Source organism: Poecilia mexicana, unplaced genomic scaffold (genome assembly GCF_051168715.1).
Source record: "Poecilia mexicana isolate PSO_F unplaced genomic scaffold, ASM5116871v1 scaffold_5, whole genome shotgun sequence".
In the NCBI taxonomy this organism is placed as follows: domain Eukaryota; kingdom Metazoa; phylum Chordata; class Actinopteri; order Cyprinodontiformes; family Poeciliidae; genus Poecilia; species Poecilia mexicana.
In genome coordinates this window covers 17,769,887-17,784,205 of record NW_028263374.1, presented here as the reverse complement: position 1 = coordinate 17,784,205, position 14,319 = coordinate 17,769,887, and the positions used below count along the sequence as shown (strand labels likewise).

The following is a 14,319-nucleotide window of genomic DNA, read 5'->3' as shown; positions in this document are numbered from 1 at the left end:
AGCAGTGGGTCCTGTTTCCTCTGCACGGTCACAGCCAAGTCTTGATCTAAGTTGGAATAATTGTCATAATGATCTCGGCTCATTAGCGTCTGAGCCTCGGGATGCCATTCAGTGGCCGCACTGCCAGCCCCGGAGAGAGTGCCCTCACACAGGAGCACTGGTATTTGGTGCCTAAACAGGCAGATGCTGTCCACTGATATTTTCTGCAGGAAGCTCTTGCTTCGTGTAGCTGGAAGAGGATACGCATGTGTGTCCTTCATGCTCAGTTCTCTCACTTTTACCGTGTTTAATCACTTCCTCTGGAAAAACAAAATACCTCGATGAGAACTTGATTTGGTTCTAAGATGGTTGCCATGGATACAGGGCTTGAACAGCTCTGTTTTATTCCTTCAAACATCCAGCTTCACATTCTGGGCTCCACTCACTAAAGCTTCTCCAATCAGCCTCTTCACAGCTTCAAAGCCAGAACGGGTTTCTGGGATCCGTTGTGTACTTCAACTCTACCTTTAAGCCTCGAAGTTTGAATCCAGCTGTTAGAGGAAACAGTTTGCCCAAGAGTAGTCTAGGAACATTAAGCACAAATATTATACACAATAGATGCTTTATTTCACTATGTGTACATCAATGAAGATATCTTGTATTGGATTATTTTATTAAAGATGGTAGCTCTAAAGTATTTGTTACAGTAACATATCCAGCGAAAGTATTCACACCCCGTAACTGATGCTATGAAGCTTACCGCGCTGTAAACAGCTATCCCCCTCTGCAAAGAGAGTAGTGCTAAGCCAAACAAGGTGGCTGTTAATATTAATTGAGTATTTGGAAGCGTGGCCGATATAGACTGAATGACTTTGTTCACTTCCTTTGCTGCCATTTCCAAACTACAGGCAGAAAATTTATGTCATTGTTCTCAACGGCTCCTGTACGCACAGTTGAAATTCAGCCGAACAATCAAGTTCAATGGGAGAAATCCCAGATGGAACACTGATGAGATGAGAATCAAGTGGAATTTCATAGGATGGCAGTAGCCAGGCTAGCATATTTTTAAAATTAAAGAAAAAACAATTTTTTTTTCTTCTAATAAAAATCTCAAAGATCTATTGTGCACATGTATTCAACCCTTTTTACTCTCATGCAGCTAAATAAAACCCACTGCACCCAATTCCTACAATAAAATTTTTACTTAAACAATTAGTTTAAATCCTCTGCTATTTTTCCATCTACTTCACAGTTATGCACTGTTTGTGTTGATATCACACATTGAACTTAATCATCCCTCCATATTGAGACTACAAGAATGCAAGCTGTGTGAACTGCCATTACAGATGCACTGTCTATTAGCGTCATGATGACACCTCTTAGAACAGTAAAGTATTTATAAAGAAAGGTTTTGCATGTCATTTCTGGGCCATAGTTCTTATGAACAAAATTAGAAAAGGCTGCAAATAATAAAGGAAGGCGATATACAAAAGGGGATTTCTAAATGGTGCACTGCATATAACACCATGAAGTTTTATTTATTCATGGAGGAATTTGTGACATCAGTGAGCACACATCAGAAAAAAAATCTAACAATACCAGATGAAAGCAATGGCTAGATCATACTGGAATACTTGCTATTCCTTTTCAGTGCTTAAAGCCAGCGTTTGTAGATTCTGGGAGATAGATTGAGTGAATAAGAAGAGATGACAAGTGGAAAAGCTGCAGATTGACAAATGCAGTTGCCCATCTTCAGGGACCAATGTTCATGTCACATCGTGATGAAAGCTGTGGGGATGGCAGCGAGACGAGGGGCTGCTCAGGAAATGCGTGTCAGTCTTTGGGGCGACTGATGAAATCTCTTCTATACTTGTTCTTTCAGGAAGTTATTTTAAAACATTTAAGACCTTAGCTCTACAGAATCTGAGTGCATAAGAAACGCTTTGTATGCTCGCAAAGAGACTTTAGGCAGTTTTTTTTTCTGTTTCCTATTGCCTCAGCAATGACTGTTCTGCTTCTACGCAACTGAGACCAAAGACGACATGATTCCTAGGGTTACATTTTAACATTGTTCTTCATATACGAGCCATCAATGGCTCGTATATGAAGAACGAGCCATTGAAGAAACCTCATAAGGCATCAAACTGGTGCCAAAATACGAGCAGCTCGAGGAGCAAAACAAAGACTGAACTGCTGTGAGCGTCAGCTGTACAGAGATTGTTTACTGCACTTGCTACCATTAGATGGGTTTTCCTCTTAAAGTTATTTCTTGGATAGTTTGGTTGGGCTGGAAAATGTGTAATAGGACCAAGCTAGATAATTCCACCACATTTATTAAATAATTTCCAGTTTTGCTTCTCTTCTTGCAGTAGAGGAAAATCTTGCTGGTCCCTGAAGTATTCATTTGGAGTGTTTCCCTTGTTCTTTTTTTTATGCACGCCACTCTCTTTTAAAGTAGGAAAAGGAACAGGAACCTGCTTTTCTGCCAATTTCCTCTAATAGTGCTCAAATAAATAAAACTTCTACTACTTGGAAGTCTGGATGGTAGCTAAATATCTTTAATATTTTTTGTCTAATTTGTCTCAAACTCTTGCTTTTCCTAGAACCTTCCTTTAACATTAAGTTTGTAAAGTTTTTGTCGATTAAATCAGATTCTTTGGAGATTTTGTTGACACTTATTGTTTCTATTGTATATCTGTTCGAATGATCAAGGATAGATTACAGTTGTTATTTTTCACCATTAGTCATGTCAGGTGTCACATTGGATCTTTGCAGAAGTAGGTGGCAACTAGTATAAAAATGGAAAACGTGTGGGTAAAAAACTAAGGTAACACTTTATTTGAAGGGGGGTGAATAAGACTGTCATGACACTTTCATAAACAAGACATAACACATGTCATGAACATGAATAAGTCTTCATGAATATTTATGACTGTTGTCATAAAGCGACATTTGGTAAATTATGACACTTTTAATACAAAGTTGACATTATTCAAAATGTCTTTGTTATGACAACTTGATATTAACCAAGAAATCATTACTGATATAAATTTGTTATAAAAGTATTACTGATTGCACTTTAAAAATTAGGTAACTTTATGTTATTAAAGGTAAAGTTTAAACAGTAATGATTTCTTGGTTAATGTCAAGCTGTCATAACAAAGACATTTTGAATAATGTCAACTTTGTATTAAAAGTGTCATAATTTATCGAATGACGCTTTATGACAACAGTGATAAATATTCATGAAGACTTATTGATGTTCATGACAGGTGTTATGTCATGTTTATGACAGTGTCATGTCAGTCTTATTCACCCCCCTTCAAATAAAGTGTTACCAAAACGAAGTACACTTTATGATGAAATGGCTTGTAGGCTGATCTGTCCCAGCAATGACATGAAGAAGTTATTTTCCTTCATTGTGAATCTTTGGACCACTCTTTATTATGCTGTGTCGAATGTGTGTGCTTTGCAGGCATTTATTCCTGCAAAGCTTTCTTCATGTCTTGCAGCAGAATTGAGTTGAAGTCTGGACTTTAAGTTTAACTCCTTTATTCTTTTCATTTTCAGTCATAATGTTGTTATTGGTTTAGATTTCGGTATCTTTTTCCCATGACATCCATATTTCAGCCAAGCTCAGATGGCCTTACATGTGATGTTTTTTAATACTGTACAGAGGAGTTCATGGTCAGTTGAATGACTGCAAGACGGTTCAGTGGCTCCGAAACCCCAAACATCACTCCTCCACCACCTTGCTTGACTGTTTCTATGGAGTGTTTCTCTGACATGGCGTTTGATTTTCCCCCAGAGTGAATTATGGTGGATTAAGTCAAATTTAACTTTACAAATCTAAGTTATGCTGCCATGTTTCTTTTATAGACAAAAAAACCCAAAGCATACCGGTTTGCTTCTGTTTTAATTCCACATTCATGAACGTGATGAAGATGTCAAAAAAAAAAAAAAGAAGATATTTTTTGCCCAAAAACAGACTGCAAAAATACTCCTCACCACACTCTTCTTTAAGGCTAGATTTGGCTTATTTAGGCCAATTTAGGCCAATTAACAGTGATATTATTTTTCATCTCTTTCTCCATAGATATCTGCTCCACTTTGCCGCTACGCGGTTGGCTGTATTCTGAGTGAGGGAGAAAACAAAGTTGATGAGGAACTTCTGAAGCAATGCAAGTCATCAGGGTTTAGTGTCTTCTCCTTCCCCCAAGTCACCCACGTGATTTCTACCTCATTCCGTCACATGGCGCTTTTTTCTACATACTTCAGAGTGAGACGAGTCTACCCACAGCTGGAGCGCTACATCAAGGTACGCAGAGTTTAGACGTCTACAACAATTTCCATCATTTTATGAGGGTTTGTATGAAAAGCAATGTTGTTCAAATAATAATAAAAAAAAACACGTTTCATTTTTCCAGAAATAAGATAAAAAGTATTCTGAACATACATTTACATTTAAGAAATATGTTTTGATTAGAACTTGACATTTGTCTATTGTAAACTGACAAAAAAAATTAAATATAACTAAACATGAAAAATTTGAATCAGGTTTATTTGTAAGGTTAGTGAACAAAGAAGGAATTTGACTTCCTTTTCACTTTGTTCTCATCCATCCGCCATTTTCTTTACACCTTTGTCCCTTGGTGGGGTCGGGAGGGTTGCTGGTGCCTATCTCCAGCTATCGTTCCGGGCGAGAGGCAGGGTACACCCTGGACAGGTCGCCAGTCTGTTGCAGGGCAACACAGAGACAAACTACCATGCATACACACACTCACACCTAGGGGCAATTTGGAGAGGCCAATTAACCTGACATGTTTTTGGACTGTGGGAGGAAACCGGAGTACCCGGAGAAAACCCACACATGCACAGGGAGAACATGCAAACGGGAATTGAACCCAGAACCTTCTTGCTGTAAGGCAACAGCTCTACCAACTGCGCCACTGTGCAGCCCACTAAATGTTAACAATTTAAAATCGTTTTACCTCATTCTGTCATGCAGCGCTTTTCTACGTACTTCAGAGAAAAAAAACAACAACTTTGTTTTTTCACAAAATTGTAAACTTTAACTGTACAAAAGAACAAGAAAGAAGTAATCTAAGTGGCTTGGTTTTGGTAAAAACCAGCCAAGGAGCTTTTAAAAAGTAAATTTTTCCAAGTATTCTTTTCTTGTATCAGTTCTTAAAGGGTGGATTTTAAATGCCATAATATTTTCCTTTTGTAAATGCTAAAAAGGAAAAACTGCATGTTCTGTCTTCTTTGTGGTTATTTATAAAAGAAAAGGAACGATTTGCTAGAATGAATCACTGAAACCCTGAGTAATCCTTGCTTCTACCAATGCAAGCAAATAATCAATATTTAACCTCAGACCCCCTCATGCATGAGTAAGTCTTTCAAAGTTTTTTTTTTTTTTTTTTTTCTGTTGAGAGTTTTGGCACATGAAAACTTTTCATTACTCATTCTTTTTTTGCAACATCCTGTGGAGGTTTGGAGGCTTGTGTTAGGAAGACATTTATAGCAGATAAAAAGACGGAGATGTGGTATGATCCTGAACAAATGAGGGAAAGGAGGAAAAACAACAGTAGGAATGCTTTATGAATGATGTGTCTAAGTGCTGCCAAAGGGATGGATGTTAAGAAAGTGAGTCACTGTGATGAGCAGAGGACTCGGTGAATATGGTGAAACAGGGAAGTGTGCTGTAACAGGTGGCGTCGCCGTAGGCAGTCTCAGTCGCTGTACGGCTGCTGAGGGGAGGGAAATGTTTGCGTGACCCGTTTGTGGCTGGTTCTGCCATCTGCTCGGAAGCTGTTTAGACCTGGCTTTTCTCCAGTGGCACTTAGCCTGCATGAAAGGTCAGCTTATAGCTAGCCCAAAATAATCTGAAGCTCTATTACATTTCACTTTTTTCCCCCCTTTAAGTATTTAAACACTCGCTTATTTCACTGTTTTTACTTTATTTAAAGTTTTCTACTCTTGTTAAGAGAGTATAAAAAGATAGATTAAAATCAAAAGTAGGATCGTTGCCCAGCTCTAATATACGTATATATTATAATATTGTATAATATACTTAGCAGGGCTGCTGAGGTTGTGACGACGTCTGTCTGATATCCACCAAATGAGCACGAACTTTCAAAATTGTTGTTTTAAAACATTTTCAGTAGCTTTAAATTATTAAGAGAACATGCTCAGATGTTCATCAATGCTATCATTTTCTCACTTATTTCCTATTGCATAACAGTTTGGGCTCAAACATTGCTATCTAAATACTAGATATATTTCATCTCTGCATAAATCAGCTCTGAAAATTCTGAATAAAAAGCCCATTTATTTGCCATCACTGTTGAAAAAGATCAATTTTGCTTAACATTGATAATTCCATGCACCTGTGTAAATACAAATTCTATAGAAGTATAAATTCTCTCTCAAGCAAATCATTTGCATCCTGTTTTGAAATCATATCAAACTGCACTATTTCCATCCAAATAAAATTGTATTTAATTTCTTTTTTTCTTTCTCTTTCTAATGATGTGTCCTATTTGTTCTCAAAAATTGGATTTCACAATCTGACGGCAGCCTGAGCGATTTGCAACAAGAATTTTGCTTTACTCAGTTGTGATGCCGTTACCAACTTCCAAGGCAAATTGAACAGTGTACGTTCAAACAAGCAACATTTCAGATGTCTTTTTGTTCTCTGTTCTGATTGCAACCATTCCACAGAATATGATGCATCCTCTTAAGGATTTCTTTATTGGACACAGGTTTGAAAAATCAACATTATATATTTTAGAAGTTTAATGGATCGCTTGTAAAGAATTTTTTTTTTTTTTACGATATTTAAATTTTATCAGTTTTTGAAATGATAAATCCTTTAGATGACAAGATTTAAAATAAATAATATAGCTATGGATTACTAAAAGAAGCAGATTAATGAGGAAAGTTCTCTGTAGTTATTTTTTTTCTTTCTTCATTTTACTGTGAATAAATATTCTGTTGATGGCTCAACATATCCCAAATGAGGAGACCTTTTCAATAAGCTCATTAGCATTTAGCATGCCTAGCTTGTCATGGCGAAATGATTTCTGACTGTTGCACTTTGAATGGCTGCCCTGTGGCCAGGCCTGATATTTGCCTTGTCAGACCATCGATTGGCCCCGATGTTTTCTCTTCTGTGCCTTGGCTCTTTAGTCTTGGGTGAGACCACAGAAGCGTTGGCATCTTGAGATTTTATTTTTTAGCATCGTGGCCAGGCCTGCAGATGGAGATGGATGGTAAAGAGGGGGGATAATATTGCTGACATTCACAGAGATCTAAAGTTTGTGAAAGGCAGATGATGGAACATTTGTTTGCTTGGGGCCACTCAAGTTTCTGGCCAGCACAGAGGTCCTGTGCTGAATGTAAAGCAAGGTTTTCTTTGCTCAGTGGAATTGTTTTTAGAAACTGGCCCCAATTAAACTCTGCATGAAGTCTTCTGTTGCCTAAGAGAGGAATTCAAGGGTTCGTCTTTGGACTTGCGATGCTTGCTGTCAGATTTCGTCGTCCTGTTATTTAAATGCGTGACATGGATGCGAAGAAGAGCAGAGATGCAGGTCCACAGGGTTTGTTAAACATGCCGACTTTTAGCTAACTGTGACGTCCATTCAGAAAGGTCAGAAAAGGTTGTTGAGTTTGCATACTTGAAAATGTCACGAAGGCAGCTTCCTGCTGGAAAATGCAGAAAGGTAGCTAAATTGTGTAGAACGGTTGCTTACTAGATGGGAAAGTTACACATTTACATGTTTGAGGTCTTGTTTAGAAAATGCTCTCTGTATTTAATATCATGAGTTTCACTCTGAACTCACACTGATAGAAAGCTACTGATATTCTATTTTCTTTTATCCTCCCATTTCTGCTGCTTTGCAGTACCGAACTAACTAAAATGTAGACAAGGGTTCTGAAAGTTCACCCTACATATCAGAAAATGTGAAATGAATTTGACCAATAACTATCAGGCTGTTTGAGAACTTTTATAGAACAATGAAGGTTTAATTCCCTGACAGTGAATTGATACTTAAATAGACAATCATGTCTGCAAAAATAAAACTATCCTGACACAGTAGATCACTTTGATTTCCACACTCTTGATCTCAATATACATGCACTATTCACAGCTAAAGGACATAAAAGTCTAGGCATTTTAAAGGGTCGAACATGACAGAGCTTGATGTTCTGCAAAATCTTCTTAATTTCTTGACATTTAGACCTATGTAACATATTATTTTTAAAACACTCATAAAGCTGTCAAAATGAAAAACAGTCTTATAGTCTCTTACCTGTTTCTCCTTCTTTCTTGGTTTTAGCAGTTTGTTCAGCTCTTCCTATTCTTTATCAGTGCCCACAAACACACACACCACATATTTTATTCTATAACAACCCAAAACTAAAATCTAATTGAAAACATTTGCACAATTATTTTTCTCGAGAAAAAAAAATGAAGAAAATCATTGTTTGATGCACTACCATGAATTTGGGTGTTTTAACCATCTTTCTATCCTCTTTCTCAGGCGGTCTTTATATTTATCCAACATCAATTTCTTCCTTGTTTCTCTTTCTCTCGTTCTCAGTCCTCCCTTTTCGCAGCACAGTGTCTTTGGTTATTTTAACTTAGGTTTTTTTGGACTGGCAGGAAATTGGAGTACTTAGAGAAAACCCGTTCAAGCACCGGGAGTACATACAAACTGAAAACAGAACAGCGCTGCTCGGAATTTGAACCAGAGGCTTTTTTTGTTATGAAGCAACTGTACAGATTAAGTAATAAAAATATATGGAATAGTTTTTGCATATGTTTATACTCGTACTCAAGCTGAACTAAAAACTCTAAAAATAATTGCTTAACTAATGTTTGTAAAAATCTTTAACTGCCTCGTCAATTTAACGTATATGACGTTTAAGTGCTGGTGGTGAAACGGGAACATGAACTGGGGAGAACTACAAAACAGAGGCAGTACCCACAAAGACAACAATTTGACACAATTTTGTTAAATCAGACTCCCGTCCTGTGTGTGGATTTATTTTTAACCAATTATCCACATTAACTTCAATTCAATGGGCATCTTTTGATCAAGTGTGTTGCATCACGACCCTGCAAGCCAACTCTTCCCTCAGGAGCTTCTGCAGAGTTTGCCTGTTAAATGTTCAAACATGACTTTCATCCAACAGCAGCTGGGAATCTACTGTTGATGTTAAATGTCACATCTACATATGATTGATCTGATTTAAACTTTATTCGCTGTTGCTCTGTCGCCATGAATTAAGATCAGGCAGCGGGGGTGTGAGTGCAGTTTTGGAGGGTTGGTTATTTTTAGATTTGTGACAAACAGTTTTGTGCCTGTGGCCGACATATCAGTTTGTTAAGGAGCGGCAAATGGAGCAATACTAAAAGGACATATATGCTGTTGGGTTTTGATGCTATGAGTCTGTAATTGTGCGTTGTAAAAAGTTTGACCTGCTTGGGATGTGGACGCTTGTACCACAGCAAATGACCGAAGCCATTTGTCAATAAACAATATGATCAAGCTGGACTAACCTAATAGAAATGAGAAAAACTGAGTATTTGGAGCTTACGGCATTGGGAAGAGGATGATATCACTATCTGTTTTTGAAAAAGAAGTAGGAATGCTCAATTAGATTAAAAAAAATGTTGAAATAAGATGATCATTTCTCCATTAAAAGTTTACCAGTTATTGGCAGGAATATGACTTAAATTCTGGCCATATAATGAAGTCTTTCTTATTCCCGTTGGGAGCAAAGCTGATCAGCTTCCAGGAAAAGAAATGGCCTTCCTGAACTGGCTGCTTTGCAAAGGCCAGCCAACGTCCATCTGTGAATACTGAACTTTGAATGGGGTAGGATGAACTTTACTTCAGTTGATTTTAGAAGCAAGAATTGGTTGCACAAGTTTGAATTTATTGGATTTTTTTTCTCTTATTCATACATAGTCATAATGTCTTACATGTACCATTCTACTGGTAAATAGTAGCCCACATTTAAGGTGGTTTGTTTTCATCACAGTACATTTTCTATTAGATTCAGTTTGGAGGAATTTCCCACAGTAACTTCGATGTTGATTTGTCACGCTCAACAAACAATGTCTGAGTTCAAAATATCTACCTGTTGATTGGAGGTGAAATGGAAGAGCAGCAAGATTTTCCTCTTTCCTCATTATTTAATTAAAGTTGTGCCACACACAAGCGTTGCTTTCAGCAACATTCAGCATTATTCTACCAGCACAGTGACTGACAGCTGGTACGGTGTTGTTCAGTCTACAAGCCTTGTCTCCTCTCCATCAAACATACGTCATGTTATTTCAGCCAAACAGTTCATTCTTTGTCTCCTCTGACCATAAAGCTTTTCTCCAGTAGGTATTTGGCTTTTAGTATCCTGCAAATTTCAGCTGTCCATTTACGATCAGGAGTTGTACACCCTCTTTTCGCCTTTCCTCCCCTCCCTATTTCCTCCCAGTCCATGTATTGTTCAATAAAGGCAACTAAAGCCTAAAACAGTGACGGCCACTTACTGAAATCTTAGTTTCACTAAATGAGAGAATTCTCTATAAATATAAATTCTCGTTTCAGAAATCACTCCACTTTGAGTTATACAAACTTTTAAAATCATTCACCAAAAGTCTAACATTAATACAACATTCACGCTGACGATGACTGAATGTAAATATTTGATATAAATTACTGTTTTTGGCATCCAGAGCTGAAACGTCTGGTGGTTTTGGATGATTCACCGAACCAAAATCCAAACATCTTTCACAGATTGTAAAATGTAATGCTCTGATGGGACAACATTCTTTTTAAATGAAAATACTAAACACCATCTGTGATTGCGGCTCTGCTGTAGAAGAAACTCATACAAATACAGCGCTATTCTTTGTCGGTGTCTTTTATGTGGATAGCTATGCAAATGAATTAAATTTACTTAGTGTCCTCTTGAGGGATTTTCTAAAAAGTAATTCAAGAAGCAATTTTAAACCGTTCAAGTATGAGACTGACAACAGGTTGAGGCCATCTAACCAAGGTGTGGGGCTTTATTAATGAATGAAATAAAGAAAATGAAAAAGATAAAAAAAGGGGGGGGCTTAAGACTTAACAGCTCTGTTCTGTTCAGTGACTTCAGACAGTCCTTGGTCATTTGTCAAGGTTGAATACATTTTTGCAAAGACTGTCACCGCTTGACTGACACCTGGATTGTTCCTCCTGGCAGCAACTACAGCCTCTTATCCTGCTCCAGACTCTTTCAGCCATTATTTTCCTTCACTGTTATGAAATGAAACGAAGACTGTAATTGGGTTGTAGAGATACCGCGTTCCATAATTCTGTTCTTTATGAGGAGCTATCAGACTCTGAACAGGCCATTGTGCTGTTGGAGAATCACTATTGTCATACTGCTGCTCTGACATTTAAAATGAGCACAGAACAAAGCAAAAATGATGAGCTAATAGCGCTAATATCAGGGATGTAGAGTGAAGCGTAAAGTTGAAAAGTAAATAAAGACAAAGTGAGCAGTGAAAGGAAGCAGGGACATGTGCCTCTGATGGAGCAGTGTCTCGCTAAGCTAACAGTTCCCTCTTAATAAAACGCAACTCTAATGAAACTGTCAAATGTCACTAATTACTCATTCTGTCTTACAGTTGAATGCATGCACTTTCATTGCAGTGCATCTTGTGCTGCTCTTTAAGTATTTAAACTGAAAAAAATAAAGCAGTGTAGGAAGTTTAATAGACACCTCAGAGTTACAGGATTTTAGCAATTCAGTTCAGATAGTGCTATGTTGTTTACTGTGAATTAATCTCACACAGTGTTTCATTTCAAGTGTTTATTTCTGTAATATTTGATTGCAGCTAAAGGCGTTATTAGGATCGTCGTTGTGGATTTAGCTCAGGTCAGAAAGAGCTGAATTTTCGAATGATAGTGGCTTTATGAGGACTTGTTAAAAAAATTTATTAATTTTTAAGAATAAATGTGTGCAATCTTTGCAGCTAAAATGAAGGACTGAGAAAAACCTACAAGTTAGGACAGATGAAAAAAGCATTTTCCTAAACCAGATAATAATTTTTCATAAATAAAAAAAAAAGTAATCCAGAAAGGGGGCTTATAGGACAACTGCTAAACAGTCCAGTCTTTTTTTTTCTCACTAGTCCAGGTAAGACACTTCTGACATCTCTGGTCCAGGAGTGTGACAGTTGCAGTTTCTATTAATATGCTTGGATGCAGCACCTTGTGAGCAGCTCTGAAACAATGCCACTATGTGGCTTATCCTTGTGGTGAAGGGTGGCAGTGACTGTCTGCTGGACAGTTGTCAAGTCAGCAGTCTTCACATTGTGTAGGTCATGATGACATTTATGTATTAAAAACCTTTTTTTTGTTCCTGTATTAGTCTTGTGTAGGATGCAAAAACTTTGGTGCAACTGCCTTTTGTGTTTTTTTTTTCACCATCATCTTTATTGTTTGGTATTTTACGATTGATTTCTAGGATTCCAGGACTCATTTTTGTTATGTTTCTAGTTATTTAAAAGGTTATATAAGGTTAGCCATTGTAAAGCATTCTTTATTTCGCGTGTGTCGAATGTCTGCTGATCATGGATTTTATGCTATTTGCCTTTGATCAGCGTACACTAACTCAATGGACTTCATGTCTAAGATTTACTGCTGTGTGAAGGACCTCGGTCCCTGCCATGGAGCAATTAAAGATGAACACTAGCATAAAGTTATGCAGAAAAACGGGGCTTTTTCTTTTACACTGATTCATTATTGCAGATGTGGTATCAGCGCAATGTGCTCACGCAGCTTGTTAAAATATACCCGACCCATTCAGAGTTGGTATCAGCTCCTGGTGCTGGTGCTTTGAATGATGCCCTGGAAGGAAAGCTGTAATTTGCACAAGATGCAATTCAATTCCTTCTCTGTTTTCTTGTGAAACATTTCCACACATCTTGATATCGTTGTCAATGTTCTTCTAACTTTTTCCTCTTCCCATTTTGTTGTTTGATATATTACCGAAACATTCCAGTTTAGCAAAATTCCGAAAAGATTTTATACGTTATATACAAAAGAAAAGTTGTGCAAGACCGCAAGCTTTTACAGAGGCTCTGTGTGACGAATTGCCTGTGACGTAACCTGGGACAACATTGACAGCGTGAGGATTTGAAACTAAAATAATCCTGGGATGTACGGTTACAGCAAGTTCTACAACTCTTTAGTCTTACTTTTTTTGCATTATCTGTACTTTGTTTTGTTGTTTTTGCTTCCCTGCATTAATTATAGGATTTGAGGATATGCTAACATTCTTAAACTGTTATGAGTTACTATTATGAGCAGTAGAAAACTGCTCACTTTCCTGTAAAATCCAAAGATGATGGCTTAAGACACAAGTTTAAAAGTTTCAGACATTTTTGGTCTTCCTCCAGCAATGCTAATCTGTTTGCTGTCATCCAAAAATTACACCAGCTTTAAGTTGGAGCATGTTCAAAGAAAGCTGGAAAAAAGGCATGGTTGGAGTCTTAATGTGCCAGATGAAATGTTTGTTTTTTAGCAAACAAGAAGATGTTGTAGGTTTGCCAGAATCAGCTCTGCATGCAAGTCTGCCAGCTTTACAAGGACTGCAGAAGGGAAGGTGTTACTGTGGAGGAAATTGCAGAAGGGCTTCAGCTACTTCAGTGGTGAGGGAAACATCCAACATGATGTTGCACCAGTTATTTAAAAGTCATGCCACAAATTCAAGGTTTGGTCTAATGTGCAACATAACTTACTGGGCACCTTAGTGTAGATTATGTAACAGAAAGTAATTTAACATATTTTGGAGTTGTTTCTGCAATTGAGTAAAATCCACTGATGTCCACACTGGACAAAAAGCAAGTACAGTTAAGCCTCTTTCCATAACTTTTTTTCTTGTATTCTTAACTTTTTATTGGGTGGGGTTTTTTTGTGGTTTGCTAGAATCAGCTTAGACTTTGTAACCCTTCCCAGACTGACAGATTTCAGTGATTTTGTTTCTCATCTGTTCTCAGCATTGCCTTGGATTGAATTACAATGTGGTATCTTTTAGCTTCATGTCATCAGACCAGTTCTATTAAGGGGATTTTGACAAATCTGGCTCTAATAACACCTCATTTGGCTTGTGAAACTGAACTGTTTTCACCATTACATGGTTAGTCGTAGCTACTTTATGATTTAACAAGCTCCTTAATCAATGAGCTCATTATCTGAAAATAGCTCCTTCTATTCACTCATCTTAAAGCTGCAAGCCAGCTTTTAGTCTACCTTGCACACTGTAGTCTTTATGATTTCACAA

At 37.5% G+C, this 14,319-nt stretch overlaps 1 protein-coding gene across 2 annotated transcripts in view; it reads left to right on the top strand.

Annotated features, from left to right (window-relative positions):
• Positions 1-14,319, top strand: part of LOC106923741 (testis-expressed protein 264-like) — a 37,537-nt gene that overhangs the window by 2,966 nt on the left and 20,252 nt on the right. For both annotated transcript variants that reach the window (XM_088005673.1, XM_014996983.2), the window contains one exon: positions 4,076-4,297. In XM_088005673.1, coding sequence (XP_087861799.1) covers positions 4,076-4,297 — 222 coding nt within the window. The remainder of the gene's footprint in view (positions 1-4,075; positions 4,298-14,319) is intronic.